The sequence below is a fragment of the Lutjanus erythropterus genome, chromosome 4 (genome assembly GCF_056507025.1).
Source record: "Lutjanus erythropterus isolate fLutEry1 chromosome 4, fLutEry1.hap2, whole genome shotgun sequence".
NCBI lineage: Eukaryota > Metazoa > Chordata > Actinopteri > Lutjaniformes > Lutjanidae > Lutjanus > Lutjanus erythropterus.
This window is the reverse complement of record NC_139320.1, coordinates 30,018,172-30,042,326: the sequence shown is the minus strand read 5'-3', so window position 1 is coordinate 30,042,326 and position 24,155 is coordinate 30,018,172. Positions and strand designations below refer to the sequence as shown.

Sequence of the window (24,155 nt, the reverse complement as noted above, 5' to 3'; positions counted from 1 at the left end):
GTAAAGTGCACTTTCTCACATGACACTGTGGATGTCTTCTCCTGTGATGATGTTAAAGATTAATAGCATCACAGAGACTGTGGCATTGTTTAATAAAGCCACCTGCTTTCTGCACAGTGGCTCTTAACTATTTCAATTGCAAATTTAAGATGAAAGTTAAACAGTAAAGCGTGGGGAGGACAGACAGCGTGATCACATAAATATGCTTCTGTTGTCCTCTGTTAAAACATCACAAAGTAATCTAGTTGTAGGAACTTCAATAAACAGCCCCATTTCCATCCAAGTAAGAGCCTTGTGATGAAGCTGTTGCTGCTGCTGCTGTGCTGATATCAGGCTGCACCTCCTGTTAGTGTTGAACATGTGCAAAAATCCCCAAGAGGTGGAAGCTTTGTTAAGTCCTCATTTATTCCTCTTTGTGTAAATGTGTTGTTTTTATACGGATTATATGTTTAGGCTACGTGCTCTATATTAATTTAGTTTCCTACAAGCATATTTATTTTTAGCTTGCTTTGCATATTTCTGGGGTTGGTTTTGTAAATTCAGACATGAGCCTAAGTGTTTGTGCTGACTGTAAAATTTGAAGTTGAAAATTTAAGATTGATTCTACTCTCCTCTCTTGACTGGATCTGCCACATGCTGATGCTGACCACAGGCTCCTTTTCCACCACATGTTGGCGAAATAAAAATTAATAGAAGGAATCAGCTCACTGTCCTGAACTTTTTATGCCAATAAACACTAATTTATTTAGGGATAAGCTCCATGTAGATATATCCAGTAAAGTTGTTAAAACTAGGTTGTGATACTGCGGCCCTTTACAAGACAGGGCCTCAGATAAGGTAAAGCAGAACGTTAAAGGGATAGTTCACACAAATATTAAAATTCAGTCATCATCTACTTGTCCTGATGCCGACTGAGGGTGAGGTTTAGTTTTTTAGTTCACAAAACTCTGCTGGAGTTTCACTGGAAAACAGTGTAGCAGAATCTCCCAAACAATCGAAGCAAATGGTGACCAGTTCTCAAACGTGGAAAACAACAGAATAAAAACATAAGATGCCTCCATGCTGCTTGTCTGGTGTAATACAGGTCTCATAAAGCTCCAACATGCCAAGGTGACTAAAAAAATGTTACTTACACCAGTTTTTAGCCTAAATCTTCACTGTAGATCCTTAGTTCAGAGCCACACTAATGTGCACATACACACCGTACATTTGTCCAGGGTTTTGCATTAAAGTGAATTACTTTTTATAATGGCATGAACTATTTTGGCTTTTGGTCGATATGCAGATTTATTATGATACTTTAATGCTGCTGTTTTGCAGCAGGGTTGGAATATGATTACTAAGAGGTGCTTGACTGGTTTTGGTATTGAAGAACATTCAGACTTTGCAGCCCAGTTTATTCCTGTGATTACTACAGCGCCCACCAGAGGTCAGTGGTCTACTGTAAAAGCCTTGAGAGAAACTTTAAAACTTGTTACAGTAAATTTAGGGACATTAAACATTAACAGTGTTCCTCTATTCCTAGGTTTACAATTAAGTCCTTTTGTGCTGCATCTGTGTATTTTATTTAGAGTTTATTTAGACTACTTTTGGTGAGTCATTATCTGGTAGGTGGTATCCTTAAAAATGTTACTTACAGCAGGCTAGTTAAACCAGTGGTTTTCAAACTGGGATCTGGGGACCAACAGGAGTCCTTGGGTGGGTTGTAGGAGGTTTCCAGCAGGAGAAATAGAATAATTTAACTTTTAGGCAATTCATTTTTTGGAAGTTGGAACAACAAAGGAAGAAATAGGATTGGCTATGCCCCCCACCCCACCCCAGTCCCTCAGACACCCTGAGTCCATCACTGTTGCAGATATTAATTGGATCAATATATGCATATTCTCTCCCAGGCAAATGATGCAGATGTTCCCAAACGTTCCCATACCAAGGCCCAACCAATTAGCAATATTTAATGGCTAAGGCCGCTTTTTGTAAGGTGTCTCTAAAAGCCCATTTGACAATGCCATGGAAAATGCTAAAAAAAAACAAAAACAAAACAAAAACAACAAAAACTTTAATATTATTTCTTGAATTTTATTTAATGAAAATACACATAATAAGCTAATGATACAAATTAAATATTTATTGATTCATATATATGTATCTCTAGAAATACAGATATTAAAACATGGGGATACTGTACTAGGTCGTCCAGGGTTCGATTAAATTCGCTTAACTCGGTGATTCCAATTTGTCCGAGCCGCACTGAAGGCACCAAAGAGTCGAGCCTTCAGACGAGTGACGGCGGGTTTTGTCAGTTTGAGCTCCGGAGCTGCAGGAGCTCCTCCTGTCTGTTTCTGTGTGGTTTTACTTTGACTGTTGTGAGCTGACTGAACTGCAGCTGAAAGATAACCTCCGAACATCACCGAGCTGACAACAAACGGAGGGAATAAAGAAAGAAAACCCACCGAAATCCTCCTGAAGAGGGGAGAGAGCAGCCGCCAGCAGCCACTGAGGAGCTTTAAACCAAACATATTTCCAGGTAAATAAAGTCTAATTAGTTAAAGCTAACTTAGCACGGAATCATTTTCCTTCTCGAGTCACCAGCCTCACTATATTTAATAAAAGGTCTGGTTTCTAACTCAGAAGAGTTCGATAAAGTTACATTCATTTCACTGTTTAAGTTACATTTGTTGATAACTTTGTCAAAGTGCACACAGAAACGATTTATGGAAGTTTTGTTGTTAACGTTGAACAGGACAGAAGATAAGTATAACAGTAATGCAGGACATCATTTGTTCACGGTTTTGTTTTTAATCGTGATGAGAATCTATGGAAAAAACAAAAAATTCGCCATCTTTCAAGCAGGTATGAGTAAACAAGTACGCTTCCGGCAGCAACCTTCAGAATAAAATATGCACTTTAAAAAAATAACACTTTTTAAACACAGTAACCAATTACCCACTTCTCATCGCTGATAATAATAATAATAATAATAATAATAATAATAATAATAATAATAGATAATTTCATATTTTTGTGCTTAAAAATAAGTGTGTATAATCATCGGTCTGGGCACATCTGAGGGTAAGGAAGTCCAAAATGTAGTGAGCAAAGATGAGATGATGATTTAGTAGTCCATAGCTTTGAGCGAACTAAATCTGACATCACTATTACAATAAAAATAAAGAACAGTTCTGACTCTTCAAATGCTCATTCATAAATAAATCATCCAAACAGCTGAGCAACTAAAACTATTAAAATAAACTTGGACAACACAATAGTTTCTTGTAAACAAATAAGACTAGTTGTCAGGTGAAAAGGCCTCTATTTAACTAGTTAAGTCATTGACAACAAATTTTTAATTATTGTGGGGTCCTGGCAAAGCACACACAGTATCAGCAGATTGAAAACTAACTGGAAGTCAGTCCTAAAGCTGAGGTACCAGTACAGCAGAGGCACAATCAACCTTTGACCTTAATCTGGACTCTGGAACTGTTAACAGGCCAAACCCAGCACATCTGACAGGCCTTTTTGAACAGGTCACTGATGGACTTTGGCAGCTGGTCATGTAAAGTCTCATAAATCAAGTGCAAGATTTTGAAACTGGTGTGATGTGAGAAGAACTTTTGAGCTTTAGGAGTAATGTCTAAGGTGGAGGTTTGGTGAATCCTGCAATTTGTTTGGAGTGTGAAGTAAAAATATTTCCTCAGAGTCTCTGACTGTCACGGCTAATCCATGATGAAGAAACAGGACTTATTTGAAATCAGACTTTTGGTCCCACCCGCCACTGGACAAGCTTTCATATTGCATCTAATTGTAATCACACAAAATTTAACTTTATTGGTAGTTGATAGTTGTTTGGTGCAGCAACAAGACACCACATCAATAATGAAAATTAAATTATATCACAAAATATTGATTTGAGGCAGTTGTGTTGTTTATAAACATGCCGTTTCCATTATAATACTTCCGATTCCTGTTCTCTTGCACTTTTACTTTGAAGGCAATTTCCTGTGTGAGTTTTGGCTCACTCTGGGTGACTTCACACAGCTGAAAAGCACTTGAAGCTTTTCTACAAAATGTGTCTTAAAGTTCATTGTAGCAAAATTAGACAAAAAGATTGTTTGGCGAAGCTGCATTTGGGTAAATTGAATATGTTCATGCTGTCATGGAGCATCTGAAATCCCCACATGTGATGTTTTTCAACATCTGTTGTTCAGTTTATCTGCGGTGGCATGTCTTTTGGTGCCCACATGAAACCACACCCATGTTTGGCTGGTTTTCCGCTGTTCTTGCGCCATAATCCAACCTCTGTGTGTGTAGATATTACACTGGCAGTCTTTAAAGGTTCAGTTTTATTGGGGTGTCAGTTGTTTTCACATTAAGAAAGAATCACAAATAAACTGAGTCAAAAAAAGTGAGCAGGACATTTAAGACTGATCATAATACTTTGGGAAAAGTATTAAAAGAAGTTAATGTGATAGAGCTGCACAGTGACACAGAGGAGTAAAATGCAGTTAGACAGAAGTGAACAGGTGACAATTACTGCCTGTGTTGTAGGCAGGGTTTCTTAAAGGGATAGTTCGTTTTTTTAAAATGGGGTTGTATGAGGTACTTGTCAGTAATCAGTGTATTACCTACAGTAGGTGTAAGTCAAATTGTCTCCAGTTTGTAAAAGCAGGCGTAGTTCTGCTTTAGGAAGCTAAGGAATGCTTTTTGTTTGTTTTTTTTTTCCCTAATTTTAAATTATTTCTTTCTCAATTTAAGTCAAAGTTTAATTTTTCTTATTCAACTAATGGCTCCACCAGACAAAACAATATCCAATGAGCTGCTATTTCTGCCATGTCTGTTGATTAAATGTCCACAAATACGTTTAAATTCTTAACGGCAATTAATCGATTAATGATTAATCATTAACATCCTTACTCAAAATGTGTGCTTCTGCAGCGTTTTGTTTTTCATCTGTATCTCATTGTTTTCATTGGTCGAATGCAGATGAAAGGTTTGGATATTAATTCAAATTGTTCTCAGCACTCAACTATGATTTTAAAAGTAACTGAGTAGATTACATAATAATAATAATACATACTTGAGTGTCATTAAAAGTTCAAACTTGAAAATCTACTCATAAAAGTAAAGGAACCCCCAAAAACTACTTAATTACAGTGATGTGAGTGTTTGTAATTAGTTACTTCGACCCCTGGTTGGAGGTTTAAGCACAACGCAAAATGAACCGTCACACACGGTGACAACAAGCGTGACTGAAGGTGAAAGTAGCGTTTCTACTGGTTCCCCAGTGGTGGAGTTTGTGCTGAAAAGAGGAGCGACTTCAGTTGTGTGGAAGTGGTTTGGTTACAAAAGGTCAGATATAAACCACAGTGATATGTAGCTTTAGAGCTAAGAATTTACAGCACAAGATATATTTCCCAAGAAGCACCAGGGCTCCAGTTTATTGTTTGGAGTGAAAGCCGGATTAAATAAAATCATATTTAACTTGATCGTCCTCTGCAGGAAGTGAAAAAGAGTTCAGGCCCTGAGGAAGGGGATTAAAGTCACGTAGCAGCATCCTCAGATTCAGTGTGGTGTTTTTGAAAATATTGTCTTGATTTTAGAGGAACAATAGTGCGCCGCTAACAATGCGCCCCCCACCAGCACTAGCAGTACAGAAAATGGATCGGTGGGTGTTTTTTTTTTTATATATTTCACTTTCACTATACAGTCAAATAACTGCCATATAACAGGGCTCTTTTACTGAGACATTTTGACATATGACAGTTGGAAAAGCACAGGTGTAAATAATAAAGTTAATAATGGCTGAATTCAGTGCAGCTGCTTCAGTTTCAGCTCTGGATCACTGTCACACTATCCTGACTTACTGGGACGCTTGAATCAAACACAGCCATTGTTTATGTTGTAACTATGGGAGCGCCATATTATATGGCTCACCATAATATCAATATATTTTTTAAGTCATATCATGATAATGGAAGTATTCAGACATGATGACGTCATACCGTAGCACACAGCAAAAACAAGCATTGCTGAAAGTGAAAGTAGTGTTTCCACCAGCTCCACAGTGGCGGCATTAGTCCTAAAAAGAGGAGCGACTTCCGCTGTGTGGAAGTGGTTTGGTTACAAAAGGTCAGATATAAACTGCAGTAATATGTAGGAAGTGCAAAAAGACTGTAACAACAAACTGAATTTGTACCACCTCAAGCAGAAGCCCCCGGCTGAGTACGAGGAGAGTGAAAACATCCAGAGAGAAGAGCTCAGCAGCTATTGTGAGTCCTAAACCTGAGATATTTTTCAGTGTTTTTGTCATATTGTCACAGAATATCATTATCGCAGAATGACCTAAAATATCATGTTATTTTCAGGCCATATCACCCACCCCGAAAATCTTTACTTTTCCTCCTATGACAAGTCAAAATGTCTGTGAAAAAAGGCTTATAGTTAATATTAAATCAAATGTCAAACATTGAATAATATTAAAAGTAATTTGCATCACACATGTTGAAAATGGTTATTAATACGAGAATAGCCAACCTGAGTGTGAGCTAGTTTTGTTTAACGTGATTAAAGGCTTTTCCACACAACCACAAAAAAACACATTGTGTCCCCCAGCTGATGATGAGTCATGTCTCAGTCATGCTGGTTGTTTCTTCATTTCCTTCTAACCAGTCTGCTCGCTCACAGCCTCTCAGGGTCAATGTGTTGTTTTCTGTTAAAAAAAAAAGTTTTATTGCTGCGCAGCTTTACTCTGTCATCTGTTTGGTGTAAATTCAAATACTCCCTCCTTCTTTCCACCAATCATCAAATGTCTCTGTGATGTTTTCAAAACTCACTCTCTTCACCAACACTTAAGAAGTTTTATAGGAAGCCAGAAATTGTTTTCTGATACTTATAATCCTCATCAGTAGACCGGCTTTAACTTGTTTACTAAAAAGTTGTGTGTTAGGAACATTTCTCCTTCCGTACAAAGAGACATGCTGTGTCCACCTCCACTCATGTTTTAAACAATTTAAAATGCTCTGCGAGAAATTACAAACGAACTGGTTGCACAGCCGACATTTTGAGCTGTCAGTGCAGGAAAAACATAGGTGGACTTAATAACAGTAATTACAGCTCAGTTCCATTAAGTTTCCCAGTAACAGAAAGACAGAGACAGTGAACCACAGTGCACAATAGGAGGACGTCCCCTTAGTTGAATGCAATCAATCATCAATACACAAGTGAGTTTTCTGGTATTACAGGTCAAAATGTCTGCTGTGCAACTAGTCCGTTGTGTCTGATATGTTTAAATCATTTATGTTTTAAATGGATTGTTGCTCTACACCTTACTTTTATTTAGTATTCAAGTAGTTATGAACATGCAAATATCCCCCGCCCTCTCCACCCCTCCAACACCCCCCTCCTGTTGCTGCACCAGGCTTCTCCTCCGTTTTGCTCACTAATCACAGTAACTGGCTACATCTGGCTTCTCTTGTGGGCAGGGCATCACCGCTAATGATGTGTGTTGCGCCGCCCCCTTGATTGGTTCCTTAGGTTTATGACATCATATTCCCAGCCACTTCACTTCAGTTTTATGGCAGGAAATGCTCAGACATGGTGTTTCCTGCTTATTTCACTGCTGATACGTCTTGTAACACATGAACATGAACATGCTAGGGCGTCTTTAAGAACACTTTGACAGAATTTCTTCAAATTTACTACAGATGTCCGCTTGGACTCGAGGATGAACTGATCAGATAATGAGGGTCAAAGGTCAAAGGATGCTGCAACCTCACAAAACGTGTTTCTGGCCACAACTCAAGAATTCATGCACTAATTATCACAAAAATTTCACACAAATATCTTATAGGATAAAATGATGAGGTGATGATGTTTTATACCTGAAAGGTCGAAGGTCAGCTTCAGTTTGACATCATAATGTTCTGTCAGTCCTCTGTCGTCCTCTGTAAAAAAAATAGACTCTAAGTGAAGACAACGTGTTAATCCCAAGTAGATAGTTCATTTTATTTGTTCAGCTTTTGGGGTATTTTTCTGCCACACCGCTATGAGGGCGGTTGATGGATTTTCATTGGTGGATTATTCCCAGAGCTCTGTGTGAGCAGGTTCAATCTGTTTTGTTTTCTGTCTTGGCACTGTTATTCACATTGAGGTCTTGTCTGTCAAAGGAACACACACACACACACACACACACACACACACACACACACACACACACACACACACACACACACACACACACTTTTGCCTGCTCTGTTCAGTATCCTCTCTGTGTTCAGTGCCTTTAATTGACACTGATATAATTACTGACTGGCGTGATGTGCCCCACGAGCTGTCTCCATGGTAACCCACATCCTGGCACCCAGCTGTGGAAGAAGTAATTAGATCCTTTACTGAAGTTAAAGCGCTTACACCACACTGTGAAAATACTTCATGACAAGTAAAAGCCCTGCATTCAAAATTTGTAAAAGTATGTAAGTTATTATCAGCAAAATTCACTCAAAATATCAAAAGTAATAGTATTCATTCTGCAGACAAATGATCTCATGTCAGTTTTTCACTATGTCTACTACTATGTCTTGTAATTTTAAGATAATTTGTTTTTGCATGTGAAATATGGATGGCCAGGAAGAGTTTGACTAAAAATAGTGAAGTAATTTAGTATTAATTTTCAGACACTGCCATTGGTTAGATCTGCAATTAATGATTACTGTCATTATCAATTAACATGATGATTTTCATGATTATTGGTCTGTAAAACGTCAAAGAGGTGTGAAAAAATACTCATCATACTTTAGTCCAAAACCCAAAAAGTCTTTGTTTACTGTCTTAAATGACAAAGAGAAGCAACAAATAATCACATTTAAGAAGCTGAAACCAGAAAAGTGAAAAGTGTTTTTTGTTTGAAAAATGACTGACACCATAAATCAGTTATCAATTATGCAGAGATGTGCTGAACTACACATCAGATTCTACAGACTTCAGAAAACATCTGTGTAGGGCTGCGACCAATGGTTGATATTTTCATTATCGCTTAGTCTGTCAATAATTTTTATGATTAATCAGTTAGTTGTTTGGTCCATAAAATGTCAGACTTTGTTTCCCAATGTTCAAGGTGACGTCCTCAAATGTCTTGTTTTGTCCACATCTCAGAGATATTCAGTTTACCGTCAGAGAGGAGTAAAGAAACCAGAAAATATTCACATTTGATCATTCCCTCTAATATTACAGTCCACTTGAGGTTCAAATCACCCTGGGGACCCACCTTCTGATCAATCGCGATGCAGCAATCAGGCACCACCTGTTTTCAATTCACTCACTCATTCAGGAGAGACAGAGAACACACATCGAGGAGAGAGGAGATACTGCAGCAAAACCAAACATGCAAAAATAGAAATGACCCACAGCGTCATAACATATCGCAGATTGCAATTTTTCGGAATTGTTCAGCCCTAGCGTCAGATTTGGCAGCAACTGTGAAGTAAATCAGCACGAAAGGCTGAGGAGGGAGAGAAGAGCGAGGAAATCATGGATTCAGCAGAGATGATATTTATCGCAGATCACATCGTCACCACAGTATTGAACAATGTTATCATACATCACAGATTTTCCTCGTATCATGAAGACCTAACAGACACACACACGTACAACCACACTGCTTCCTCTTTCTGTGGTTAATTGGTAGACAGGAAGCTGCTGTCAGATCTTCACTCACTGGATCAGCCACTTAATGCTGACTCTCTCTCACACACATACACACACACACACACACACACACACACACACACACACACACACACACACACACACACACACACACACACACACAGAGCCTTGCAGCTTACATCATGTGTTTGTTTTGCTGGTTGTCAAACAAAACTGTCCGAGTTTCTATTTGTCATCCTGTCACGTGACTTGTGGGATAGATTATGTGATGTATGTGACCATCTTGTGTGTATGTGTGTATATTTCGTGAGTGTTAAAGAGAGGGATATTCTTGTTACTAATCCACACCACAGTGTGAACAGCGTCAGGAGAGGCGTGTCCACTACGTCCTCTTGGACTGGTTTGAATTATCTTCTAAAATCATTTTTTCCTCATTTTGGATTTTTGCTTCTTTTCCAAAATGACTAACAGTATTTTAGTCTCAGCCCTGCCTTCATATACATTTTGCTTCATTGCCTTGTATATCTGAACTTACAGTAGGGGCCTCTTGATGTTTTTATGAAAAATTAATGTCAGTTGGTCTTTACAGATACTGGAATTAGGTGGCGCTTCTGTTTCCTTCCATATCCAATCTGATAACACAGAGAGTTAAGACATTGGTTTGGCCTTATGTGACCTTTGGTCTTTTATTCCCTACACCATCCAGTTATTATTAGTTGGTTAGTGATGTTCTCCACAGTGCCTGTCTTTATGTTCGACTTGTTTTGATTAAAGGCCAGTCTGTTGTAATAAAGGAGTTAAAATATATATACTTTATTGCACTTTAGCTGACACAGAATACATTATTTAAAAAGCAATGCAGCACTTGTATCTAATCAGAAAATTGAATTTGTGTGTATACGAAATAAATTTTTAGTTTACAGGAGATATCACATAGAGATGTCCGCCTTCTCTGAACTGAGTGGCACAACACAAACTCAACAGCAGTGTCTCTTTCCAGAAATCATCTCCAGGTTAATCAAGATAATCCACAGACCTTGTTGTGAGCAGTTCCATGTGTATTGGCAAGAAGCTGGCGATACGATACGTATCACGATACAGGGGTTACAATTCAGTCTATTACAATATATCGTGATACTGTAATCAAGGTTATATATTGTTATTTTAATATCTAATTTTAGGAAGACTGTCATAGTATGAAGAGCGCATCCCCATATGCATGAATAATAAATTTTAAGAAATTTACTTTTTAATGCAGTGAGAACAGTGAAGATTGATAGCAACACTGCTACATTGCACTCAGATGTTTAATCACAACACAAAATGAACCACTACCACAAATCTTGTATGTATCATGTATCATGACATCATGATGTATTTTTTTTTTTTTAATTGATACAGTATCACAAAATATAATATCGCAATACACAAGTGCATCAGTATTTCCTTACATCCTTAGTTCCATGTAGAAAGTAGTTTCTACATGAAACTGCTCAGTTTAAAATGTATTTTTTGGTGCTTTGACCATCATAGACTGAGTGCTATTTAGTCCCATTATATTGGAGAGAAGGCAGACATCTTTATGGCTGATATCTCCAAACCTTGGCAGCTCACATCAAAACCATTTAGATGGATAAACAGCACTACAGGCTAGGGGGAAAATATTATGGTTTAAAAGACATTTTACCCATTTTATTTACCTGGAAACACAACCCACTTAACCCTGCTGGTTCTTTCAGCAGGGTTAGGAAAAAAAAATCTCTAAGAGGGTAATGTAAACAAGTTTTATTTAATTTGACAACTATTTAATAAGGTCAGCTCATGATCTGTTGTTGATGATACAGCGGTGATTTTTCTTTTTTTTAAAGTTACTGTTTGTCAGAAGTATGTTTAAGTCCTCCTTTACGAAATTGTGTTTATGCATTTTGCAGCTGATGTGATAAACATGATAAACCTGTTGGTGTCTGTCTTTGCAGGGGGATGGTGGTTCCGTACGAGGGTCAGTCTTTCGCTGCACTGAGGAGACAGTGCCAGCAGAATGGACGTCTGTTTGAAGACCCTCTGTTCCCAACGACTGACCAGTCTCTTTTCTACCAAAGCAACCGCATCGGCAGAGTCACCTGGAAAAGGCCGAAGGTGAGGAAAAAAAAGAAAAAAAGAAATGGTTTGTTAAATTAGGAACCTTTTTTAAACACTTCAGTGAAAACTCTTGTGGCACGCTCACTGTTTTCCCCATTAGATGAAGACGATCAGCTGATTCTTGGTCGACAGAGACAAGAAACAGAGGCAGGGGACAGTAGGTGGGAAAGGGGGGTGGTGGTCATGAGACATTGTACAAAGGAGAGCATGCATATAAAGAGAGGAGAGGTTCCACAGACTGAATAGGGAGAGGAATGAATGGAATTTGCCCCACTGAAATCCCACTCCATCACCCAGATGATGTTGAGTTAAGTGTGCGTCTGCTTTTGTGCACGTTGTGTTTGCTCTTTGAACAAATATTTGAGCAGATATTTGGACAGCAGATTAACATGTTGAGATATCTCTCTGGTAGAAGGCAAGTTGAATTCATTGCTTACTTCAGTGATTCTCATATTTGTGGTTGAATTGGAATGACAGTGATTGTGGGACTGAAATATAATATAAAATATGTCTGAGAGCAGACGTGGGGAACGTTCTTCTGATCCAGAGATCTTTGGAACAAAATCTGGATTTGGAAAATTTAATAAAAATCTTTGTGTGGCAGGAAAAACACACAAAATGCCCCAAATGAACCAGATTACAACATCTTTCATTGAAAATGTTGTCTGATAGATTTATATGATGTAATGATTGTGTCAGTATTAATGCACTTGACTGGTACATTGTTGGAATTATTTTTACCAGACCAAAAGTAAACTGAAATCAGTTTTATTGGCCAGGAATGTGTTCATGTAAGTAATTTGACTCCATTTTTTTTCTATTTTTATTATACGTTATATCTTGTATTTCTGTAGCTGAAACATTATACATTATATTCTATCTTAAAGTGGTTATGAAGGTGAAACAATCAATGTGACCTTATGAAATAATCCTTTTAAAATAAGATGTGTGTTACACATCCCTGTTACTGGTGGACTTGTTATCTGCAAGGATACATTCTCAGTCATCTTACATAAATTCAGTCAAGAAATTAAAATGTAAGATAAACTTTATTGATCCCATGCTGGGGAAATTCATGTTACAGCAGCTCAAAGTAAAGGTAGAAAAAGAAATGGATGACAATATAATACTTATAAAATAAAGATAAAATAGACAAAAATATATATATGTATAAAAAATTAAAGAAATATAAAGAAATACTAAATTTACACATACACTCAAGACTATATACACCTTTCACTTATACAGATATATGGAGATGTTTGGATATATGAACAGATACGTGGGTATATATGGATTAACTGTGCGGGATAATTGCACACATGTTCACACATTACGCACATAAATTACACACATGGTGTGTAGCATTAGCTTTGCCCTGTAAGGGCAGATTGGATCACACTGAAGACAAGCAGAAAAATTTTTCACAGTGATGATTCGCCGTTTGAATCGCTGTCAGATGCACAGTCTGATGTCTCCTTCATGGTTCTGGGATATTTTGTCTGAAGAAACCGTCTCGCTTTTTATGTCAGTGTTTGTGTTTCTGTGATGTTTTTTGTCTTGTTTTGTATGAGGCAATGAACTGTAGCACTGTGCGCAAGACTAATTTCCCTTTGGAGACTATAAAGTTTACTCGAACTCTCTAAGAGAGGGTGAGCACTAGATGAAACATGTAAGCTTCTGTAAGAGCTCCTGACCTAAAGTAACCTCTGCATCCAAAATAGTTTATTTCTGCAAATATTTATACTCCACTAAAAGATACTGGGCAGTCCGACACAAGCAGTCCCCCCTGAAGACTTGTTCCAAGACACTGAGGCCTCCACAAGGGAAATTTTCCCTTCATGGCGAAACTGCTTAGTCAAAAAAAAAAAATCACAAAAGCTTTAATGCTTCATCACAAAGGTATTTTTTCAGAGGTCTGTCGAGTGAAATTCAGCGTCATTCAGCAGTAAGTAATGATCAGAAATGTTGTCTATAAAAGAGGTTTAGCATCACACTCAAACTCGGCTGCTGACAGTCTGGAAGTTTGGAGGTGTTACGTTAGTCGTGATTAACGTAGCCTCAAGCCTCAAGCAGACTGTGATGTGTTCCCCTTACAAACACGTGTTAATACAGGACACTGACAGATATTAGTATTGATTTCTAGAAAATAAACAGAATAAGAAGCTGGCGGTTAGTGTGAGTAATAAACAGAAAAGTGTTCTACACGCTGAAACATAAACTTCATGAGAAGATAAACGAGAAACAAACGTCACAGTTCCTTCCTCACCACAGCACTGAGCGCTCAGTATCAAAGAAGCAGATAAAAACAAGAGGGATTTTTTTTTTTTTTACAATTGTTTCCAGTTTTGCAGCGGCTCTGTTACGTGAATTATAAACAGTCATGAACAGTCGCTGTTTATATCCATCCATCCATTACAGATAATGGATGTAAAAAGTCATCTTGTATCTGCATTAAGGACACACCGTCACCAAGCTGTTGTCAGTTTTCAATTGAACCTCAGGTTCTGTCATGCATTTCTCTTTCAGTACTGAGGATCTGTCCTGTGTCATATTGACAGCACTATCATGAATATTCCCCTCTGCCTGTTTTTATTTTATGTTATGAATCATTTTGAGCGAGTAGACATCACAGTTTCCATAGAAGCTTCCCAACAGACAGATGGCCTCCGTCTAGAATAAACATTGAACCTGTTTAATATCAAAGAGTTGTTTGACTAAACTGCCAGGCTTTACTTCCCTCAGTGACTTTTAGTCACCCACTGCATTTCACTGAACCATATTTGTTTTAGGAATGCTTTCATGCAGTGCAACAGTAACCACCTGGGCTGCTTATTCGTGAAGTTTAGACACTGAGGAAATATGATGCTCATAATGGAATTACTGCTTAATAGCTTTCCAGCTTCTATCTGCTGTTGTTTTCACTGTCCGCTCGTGTCTTTGCAACACACATACGCTCACAGAGCACAAAAAAATATAACTACTCCTCACAGGATTTTGTGAATAGTCTGCTTCATACTCAGTCTCACCTGTTGGTATCTGAGAGTGTGAATGTGTCCTTCTTGTTGAGGGACTTAAAAATTTCTTTCTGCTGCAGGTCATCTGCCTAAAATTCTGTTGATTTACTTTAAAAAGAATGAATTGTGGTGAGCTTCCCAGTTTGTCCAGTTCATTTCGGTAGGTGACATTGAATTAACCCCTTTTTCAGACCAAAAACTGTATTGAATCTGAAAACATGGGTCCCTGCCAGCTTCAAAGCAGATTGAGATTCAATTATTATGGGAAATGAAGGGTGGATTTCCTTTTTTAATTTATTAAAAGTAACTTGATTGCAAGTCTTCCTGCAGTATATACAATATAAAAGCCCACCCAGCTCGAGCCTGTGCTGTATGAATATAAATGCTTTTACTGTCAATCATTGATGATCTGAGCTGATAAATAATTAAACAGGAAAGTTAAAGCACTCCAATTGATCAATATTATTGATTTGTCCAGTGAGTGGAGAGAGAGCATTTGTATTGTTTCTCCTTGAATCCAACCGTCTCTCTGAGGTAAAAATCAGAGCTAAGGAAGTTAAACATACGGCCCATGGGCCAGAACCGGCCCCCCATAGTGTCTAATCTGGCCCTGTGGTTGACTTTGCAACGTGTGAAAATTGTTGAGATGCAATTAGTTCCAATTCTTCAGTAAAATGCATCGCTATTTCTGATTTGTCCACTTGGATTTGGACAAAGCACTCGATTATAGATGAGTGTTTTATGCAAGAGCTGCCAGTGGAAAATGTCGAAGAAGAAAAGTGGACATAGAGTGCTGGGTTTCCAAGAAAAATGGACCAGTTCCTATTTCTACTCGTGTAATGGCAGTAGACAGATTAAATGCTGAAGAAATGAGACATCATCATCTATTTTATAAATCGATGGTTCATTAACTGTGAACGTTTGCAGAATTCTTATACTTCTTTACACAAAAAAATAAATAAAATGTTATTCATAGATTATTATGCAGTGTTTTTACTGGTCCAGCCTGCTTGAGATCAAATTGTGATGTATGTGGCTCATGAACTAAAATGAGTTTGACACCCCTGTATCTGGATCAACAAGTCTTTGGATCAGTGTTGCTGACTGATTTTATATCCTGATGAGTCCAGACTCGCTCCTCTTCAGCCAACCTGTACACTACTGTTGTTGAACTGACTCGATAAAGTTATTAGTTTTCCCAGTCTTAATCAGTACCCAGCATTATAACTGTCATTTTGACATGTTTCAGATTGATTCAGTTTGTGCTGCAGTTTTTTTTAACGAGGTCTTAATGTATGAATGAGTCAAATTTTCTGCAACAGGGTTCAGCATTAATGTTTTTTTGGCCAAGTGGGTCATAATCTACATATCTGAAATCAAGATTTACCTGCCTCTGTACAAATTTACTATTTATCAGTGGTTATCAAATAACAACAAAAGTTATGTTAAGTCATCATGTTTTATCTAAGGCTGCAACATCTATAAGATATCTGAGAAACTGGGATGGACATTATTCTGATATTTTCAAAGTCCAAGCTGATGTCTGTAAATTTGTTTCATTCTGCCTGTCTAAAATCAAAACATGTTCAATTTAATATGATTATAGACAGAGTAAAGCAGAGAACAGCATTTTCTGCAGTTTTTGCTTGAAAACCATTAATAACCATTAATAAATCAGTCTTCAAAATAGTTACTTGCACAGTCGGGCAAGTGAATTGCTAGGTTTACTAGTCCAACATGGTATTTTACTTGTCCTGCGAAAAACGGGCAATCCTCCTTGTTGAGTCCTGTGAGAAGTTAAATTCCAGTCTGCTTCACTTTTTCATATATTCATCATGTTTTCAGTGTTGTGGATGTGCCAAAATTGTACGTGTATGTTTAAGGAAGTAAAGAGGAGGATGAAGGCAGTGTGGAAAGGAGACCCACCCAGGCTGTTTCTCTACCCTGTGTGTGTGTGTGTGTGTGTGTGTGTGTGTGTGTGTGTGTGTGTGTGTGTGTGTGTGTGTGTGTGTGTGTGTGTGTGTGTGTGTGTGTGTGCACATATATAGTATGTAGACTTAAAATAGTGGCTTCTAATTTTGAGTGAGTGCTAAGATTCTCTGGTTTCTTTATATATACCAGTCATGTGACTTTTCAAAAGGAAGTTCAACACATACAAGACAACACTGAAACTGTTTTTTAAATTTAAATGCAGTTTCTAAAAGAACAAAATAACTTGTGCTTCTTATCAATCTTTACTTTGATCAATAAATGAATAAGTTGAGCCTCAGTTATTCTTGCTTTAATAAAGAATTATATTAGGACATGTTTATACTTCTCTTTGTGAAGCAATGTTTTACTTTGTTTTAATAAGTTTCCACAAATAATAAAGATCATTATTATTATTAGAACACTGACTCCAGAGAAGGCCTTGGTACAGCTTATATACATGGACAAAAAGGTTTTCAATAAATGTTCTCAGTTTTGTACAGTATGTCTCACGTCATACAGAGTCATGCACAATCACAAGGAGGTAAACCAATGTAGGTAATCCTCCATTGGTGTCATGTCTCACATATTAATCAGGGGAAGCTCGAACATTAACAAAGTCTCCATCTTATCTTAAAATCTGGACAAAGCTGCCAACCATAAAATATGCCGAGTATGAAGGCCTCAGAGGTTATCTTCCATGTCAATACACAAATTACTTTATGTCCAATAAATTCCTACCACAGATAAAGCATCTACTTAAAGGACACTTTGGGAAATACGCCTACTTGCTGTCGATGAGAAGATTGATATCAGGTAGCAGATGGTTAGTTTAGCTTAGCACAAACACTGGAAACGGGGAAACAGCTAGGCTAACAATAAAACTGCCTACAGGCACCTCTAAAGCTCACTTATTAATGTGTTGGATCTGTTTTTTTTATTGTGACCTTTATGTGATCCATATGTTCTCTGTCTTTACATGGTTAGTGGTCGTGCTGTGTGTGTGTGTGTGTGTGTGTGTGTGTGTGTGTGTGTGTGTGTGTGTGTCCCAGCCCTATCATTTGGCTGCTGTCCTGATGTTCTGCCTCCTATATGCTCTGTGGTTTGTTTAGCTTTGAACATTCAGAAGCGATCTCTTCTTAATCACAGAGAGTTTTTACCCTGTATTTACCTTATTATGGTTGACTGAGTGCTCCGGCTCACGCCCTGCTTCAAATTCATCCACGTCTGGCAGCTGCCCAGGATGAACACCTCCTTCTACCGCTGGTCACTGAGCAGCTCCTGTGACTGCAGCTGTAGTTTGGCCAGAGACACCACAATAAAAGCAGAATATTTAGTAAAAAAGGACTCAGAAAGTGGACTGGGTAATGATATGATTAGACCCCACTGAAGCCTTAATCTGTTATGATTCTATCTTCCTTTAAGAGGGAAAATAATTGTAAAACTCAACTTATCAAATGAACTTTGACGTTAGGTCTTATGTCATTCTTTTATGGTTTAATGGTTTGTAATCTTTAGATCTGTTTGCAAAATCAATGAAAAGGAGTGTCACCCTTGTCCTTATGCTGAATTGATAATTCAGGTAAACAAATACAATTTATTTATAGAAGAAAAACTTCATAACTGATTTTATCTTTTAGGAGTTGAGCAGCAACCCCCACCTGTTTGTGGACGGCATTAGTGCCCATGACCTGCACCAAGGCCAGCTGGGAAACTGCTGGTTCGTAGCCGCCTGCTCCAGTCTGGCCTCCAGAGAAGCACTGTGGCAGAAGGTGAGACAAAGACACAGAGATGCTATCCACGTTTTGTTATCTTTTTTTTTTTTTTTTTTTTTGCTGTGCAGTTGGTTTTATAATCATGCAAACACTGTGTTTTTTTCCTGTGGTCCACATAACAAAGCTTCCTGACATACAGTGAGCAAGTGAACTTGACCAGGGGAAAAATTGAAATACTAGAAATGATGTCTAAGTGATGCCACTTGTGTTTTCTCCCTTTTCAGGTGTTTTTTTTGTAACTAACATAATTTCAGTCAGCTTTGTTTCTGTTTGATTTAGGGACAGTTTATTCACTTGTAACAGCTCCCTGTTTCTCTTCCAAACCTCATCCTTTTTGATGATATCTCTCTAAAAAGAGCGCTGTGAATCATATAAAACATTCCCAAAGACTGGGTCGGAATCCACAGGTGGGTCACATGAGATTTTATTTGGGTCTCGAAATAGATAAATAAAGCATTTAAAATGTGTATATTGTTTTACTGATAAGAGGAATAAAACAGGAGCCTGTTAATTCCATCGAAATGCACTTATTTTGTCTCATTTATGAATTGATAAGAGGAACTAAAAACAATGAGATGGCCTGTAAACTCAGCCTTAATGTATTTATTTCTCATTTTTATAGTTTTAACATGCATTTATGTTTACTGATAATGTTTATTGTGAATTGGGTTGCGATGGTTTGTCATTTTTAAAAAGTGGGTCCCCAGGAAAAAACACACAACACACCATTTTTAAGCCCCTTTGACTCATAGTTCCCAGTAAAACACTGGGATTGCCTTTCAGCCATCACTACTGATTTTCACCATTCACACACCCAACCTCATTCTGGAAAATTCCTGTCTTTTGCCTGTGATGTTTCTGGGTCTTGAGGTGGGAAATTGTTTGTGGAGATTTCCCAGAAAATCGATTCTCTGGCTCTTAATTCATACATGACCCCCTTCCAGGGAAAACGCTGGAACATTTTATTTTTACATAAGAATCCAGATCAGAAACACAAAACTGAAGAAGAACAGACACCACAGTACAACAAAGCAGCTCAACAAAACAATTAGCTCCACAAATGCAGCATCTTAATGGATCAAGTAATATTTCCCAAGTATCACATGTCAAGTAAAGACTTAAAACTGGCTTAGTCATAGCCGGTAGAGTGCAGTGTGTGTATGGGAGTGTGTGTGTGTGTGTGTATGGGAGTGTGTGTGTTTTGATGGGTGTGGACATTTGTTCATGCAAGTTTATGGTTGATAGATTTGTGCAATTGGGTGTGTGTTTACTTAAGATTTGTGTGTACAGTGGCACTTTGTGTTATCCATGGGATTGTCTTATAGATTACCACACACACACACACACACACACACACACACACACACCTTGTTTTTTTCATAGACAGTAATTCATTGGTCATTGGTTGTAGTGAATTGAATTCAAGGCCTTTGTAAAATACAAACAGTTTTTAATATCGAAATGCACCATTAACACTTAAACTACTGTACATTCTGTTGTGTGTGTTGTAACAGTGCTGTTGAGGATTTTTTATAAAGATAATCAAGTCATTTACTTGTTACTAATCGTTACAAAGTGAGATTAGAGAAGAGAAAAGAGTTGTCAGATAAGTAGGGCTGCAACTAATGATTATTTTCATTGTCGATTAATCTGTCATTTATTCTCTCAATTGATCTTATCTTTATTTTAGTTGTTTGGTCTAAAAATGCCAGAAAATGTTGAAAAATCAGGTTTTCCTAAAGCCTAATATGATGTCTTCAGATGTCTTGACAACCCAAAGATATTCAGATTACTGTCGTAAAGGAGCAAAAAAATAAACCAAAAAAAAAACAAACAGAAAATATTTACATTTGAGAAGCTAGATTTTTTTTTTTACAAATTACTCAGATTAAAAGATTATCAAAATAGTTGCCGATTAATTTAATAATCGATTAGTTGATTAATTGTTGCCGCTCTACAGTTAAGTTTGATATTTATCCAGAGATGATCACAGGTAGGAGCTTTGGTTTTATTTCTACCATCTATCTCATTGAGCATGTGCTGAAATTAAGCTGTTTTTGTCATTAAAGTTGCTCATTATTTACAACCAGAGGCATTGAGTTTTTCTGTAATGATTGTCCTGACAATGACATTACCATTATCACCTCAAAGGTGATAATGGTAATGTCATTCCTGCTCAGTTACCTAAATATTGTTGGACTTTTATCCACAAAGGTTGGAATATTTTGCATTCCTGTATGCAGTGTAGAAACATCCTGATCTCTTTTCAGATTACTCTTTATTAAACCCATATGTGGCCTTGATGATGTCCATTAGTATCTATGTAATATCTTAAATTGAAGGAATATAAATGTTTAATAAATCATAAGAATGATTCACTGCAAAATGGTCACTATCACAAAATGAGCCGTGACAGATTTACAGTGGAAAAACATCTGGTTCACAGCTGCTTAACAAAGAGACTTGAAACTAATCACTGCAAATTAAATGAATTTACACAGATCCATCTTGTAAAGGACTTCAGCAGGATGCAGCAGCAGCAGCAGCAGACAGGAAATAACATCTTTCATCCATAAGATGGCACCACTAACCTTTATTAACAGCCCCACTACTGAGAAATGACACAGTAACACAGCTACAGATGTAGGAATGAACTTTCTTAATATTCAGAAATTTTAGAAGGGGCTTTATTAACATGGGAAACAGTTTGATTCACTTGATTTGATTCACATCAATACATTTGAATATTCAGTTATGTATTTATTAATCATTTAATATTCATAAATGGTCTCCAGTTATGTTATAACTGCTTATCTTTCAGAATTTAATCTGAAATGATACATTTCAACACTTGTGTTACAGTATATGATCATAAGGAGCAAGGTCAGCATAAAAACTAGTGTGTTTGTGTGTAGTATAATGATAGGCTGGTAGAGGTTTACTGCTAATCTTAAAGTGTTTTCATTAGACTGTTCGTTAGATGCACACTACTAAACATGATAAGAATGTATTATTTGAGAGATGGTTGTGTGTGTTTGTGTGTGTGTGTGTGTGTGTGTGTACTTGTGTTTTTTCCACTGTCGGTTACCTCATTCCCCCTGTCCGGTCTCGGAGGTCCTCTGCAGCTCTCAGTTTTCCATCAGCTGAAGGGAAACTAAAGGCTGTTTAAGGTGTCGTCGCCTCAGCGGAGCAGCCAGTTGTCTTGACACCCGTCAGTGGTCCAAGAACAAACACCGGTTTCTAAAACACTTATTAAGCCTCCAGTGTGATTCAGACAAGCTACATGAGCAGTGTGACGATGATAATGACAGCATTTTGTTTTTCAAAGTAAAGAGACTCAGTTGTCACCATTGTTAAGGAAGTTAAAGGGACAGTAAGCGATTCTGGAGAAAGACAGCTGATTCTCGAGTCTTATTCTCAGCGTCAGTATTTGGCGACCTGCGAATAAGACCCAACAATCAACTATCCCTGTCGACTAAATGCAACTTTTAATTAAGACTAGTTGACTCGTCTAACAGTAAGAAAACACTCAGAAAGCAGTTAAAATTTAACACAATTTACTTGATCATGTTAAACTGTCTGAATAAATACAGTGTGTATTAAGAGCACTTTGACACTTTGCGCCGTGCAATATGAACATTGCACATTAATTTACAAAACATGACAACAACTCCCTAAACGCTTCACCTTTTCAGACCAGAAAGGATCAGTGTCTGCGGGTAAACGGCGTTGTTTACCCAGAGCTGATGATAGCTGCCAGCCTGCTACACAGTGTGGCTAACGTTAGCAGTGCTAGCAGCAGCAGCCTGCTCTCTTTGCAGGTTAATGTCCATGTCTGTGCTCAATGTGGTCACATGTTGCTCCAGTTGAGTGGTCATCAACCACTTTATTCTGACACACCCTACATTCAACCTTTTCATTCTCAAGATTTAAACACAGCCAGACCGCGCCGGTTTTTACAAGTTGTCATCTGTCAGACTTCGCTGATAACAGCATCTGAGGTTGAGTGGACCATCAGAGCATTCGCACTGAGCGAGAAGTGCTGCTGTCTGACCAGGCTGCAGGCCCGACTCATGACAGGCAGCTGCATAACACCTTTTAGTCAACAGTTTACTGGCATTGTACATTAAAGAAATATTGATAAGTATTTTAACCACTAGTATATCTGGTGCCGACTAGCGAGGGTGGCGACATGTAATCATATAGTCAACTAATTGCGCACATCTCTAATGGCCTAGTGCAATATCCAAATTGCAGAACCTGAACAAAATTGCAAGTTTTTGAAAAAAGAAAGATGTATGAGAAAATAGCATTATAATGAGGAACTGTGGTGCTGCAGAGATGATCTGACATAAAAAATCTTGCTCTCCAGATGAAAGAAAACATGTCTGTTTGGTTCAGACCTCAGTAAATATCGCATCATCACAATTGTAATCCTCTTTTTTTCCCTCTGAACATAAAAATTGCAGTGCATTGTAATGCATTTATTTTTTTCCACGTGACGTGCAAGGTTCTCTGCAAAAATACACAGTTGACAGTTACATCAACATTATATCAGCAACATGATACCTTTCACTACAGTTTCATTGTCCTTATCTGTAGAATATGTGACAGACATGAAAAAAACGGGTAGAGGGGCAGAACACTTTATGTTTCTTTCTCAGTTTTCTCTCTCCCGCCATCCCTCAAAGAGGACGATGGGGAAAATCAATGATTGCCTTGTGTTTAGAGATCTTTTCTTCAATTCAGAACTCTTCTGCAAACTCAATGTCGACGCACTAAACACACTACATACTGTGTGGTATAGTATATATAGTATATTATAGGTGTGTTGGGGAACTCTGAAGTTTCCAACTTGGAATTCTGCTTTGAATAACCGTTTTGAGTCTTGGAGGTTGTTTTTTTCTGAGCTCTGAGTATGATGGATTGCAGGATAAGTTTGAAAAATGCAGTGATGTCTAACGCAAGTTTGGCTAAAAGAAACATTACTGCAGGTAGTGAGCTAGTTAGCTGGACATGCTAACGTTTGCAGCTTATGCTAGAGCAGATAAATGACTAACTTTAATCCAGTCCTCACATGTTTGCTCCTGTGTTAGACTGAAAAAAAAGATACCACCCTCCAAACTCATGAGTTCACTGAGTATCGCCCTTCCTAAAGCCCCATACACTTCAACATATAGAAAAATACAAAGCTTGATAAGCCTGTGGTGCTATGATTGGTTAGTTGCTGTCTGGAGGAGGGGCTTAGTGAAAGGTCAATTATAGAACCCAAAATGTTGTAATGTTTCCATCTCTCTTGTGGAGCTGCAACAATTAATCCAGTAGTTGATTATTAATTTGATCTCTTTTTTTTTTTTTCACTGATTTGACTGTAAATAAGGAACAAAAGAAAGCAGAATGTAAATGCAAACGACCGCCTCAACATATCAGGACAAACTGTACTTGTTCTGATAAAACATTTCTCTTTTTCTCTCCTGTATCTTTCCTTTTTCTTTCCAGCTGTCTCTTCTTCTCTTCATTTTGTCTCTCTCTTCCCTCCTCACATTTTTTCATGTTCTCATGCAGTAGTGATAACTGAGTATCTGTGTTTATTAAA

At 37.7% G+C, this 24,155-nt stretch overlaps 1 protein-coding gene across 2 annotated transcripts in view; it reads left to right on the top strand.

Annotated features, from left to right (window-relative positions):
• Positions 1-2,266: 2,266 nt before the first annotated feature.
• Positions 2,267-24,155, top strand: part of capn5a (calpain 5a) — a 36,675-nt gene continuing 14,786 nt past the window's right edge. Inside the window, exons 1-3 of one of the 2 annotated variants that reach the window (XM_084717582.1) lie at positions 2,267-2,524; positions 11,637-11,796; positions 18,425-18,556. In XM_084717582.1, coding sequence (XP_084573708.1) covers positions 11,641-11,796; positions 18,425-18,556 — 288 coding nt within the window. In that variant the 5' untranslated portion in view covers positions 2,267-2,524; positions 11,637-11,640. Of the gene's footprint in view, positions 2,525-6,116; positions 6,267-11,636; positions 11,797-18,424; positions 18,557-24,155 lie in introns of those variants that run through there. The other variant, XM_084717583.1, reaches the window with a different exon arrangement.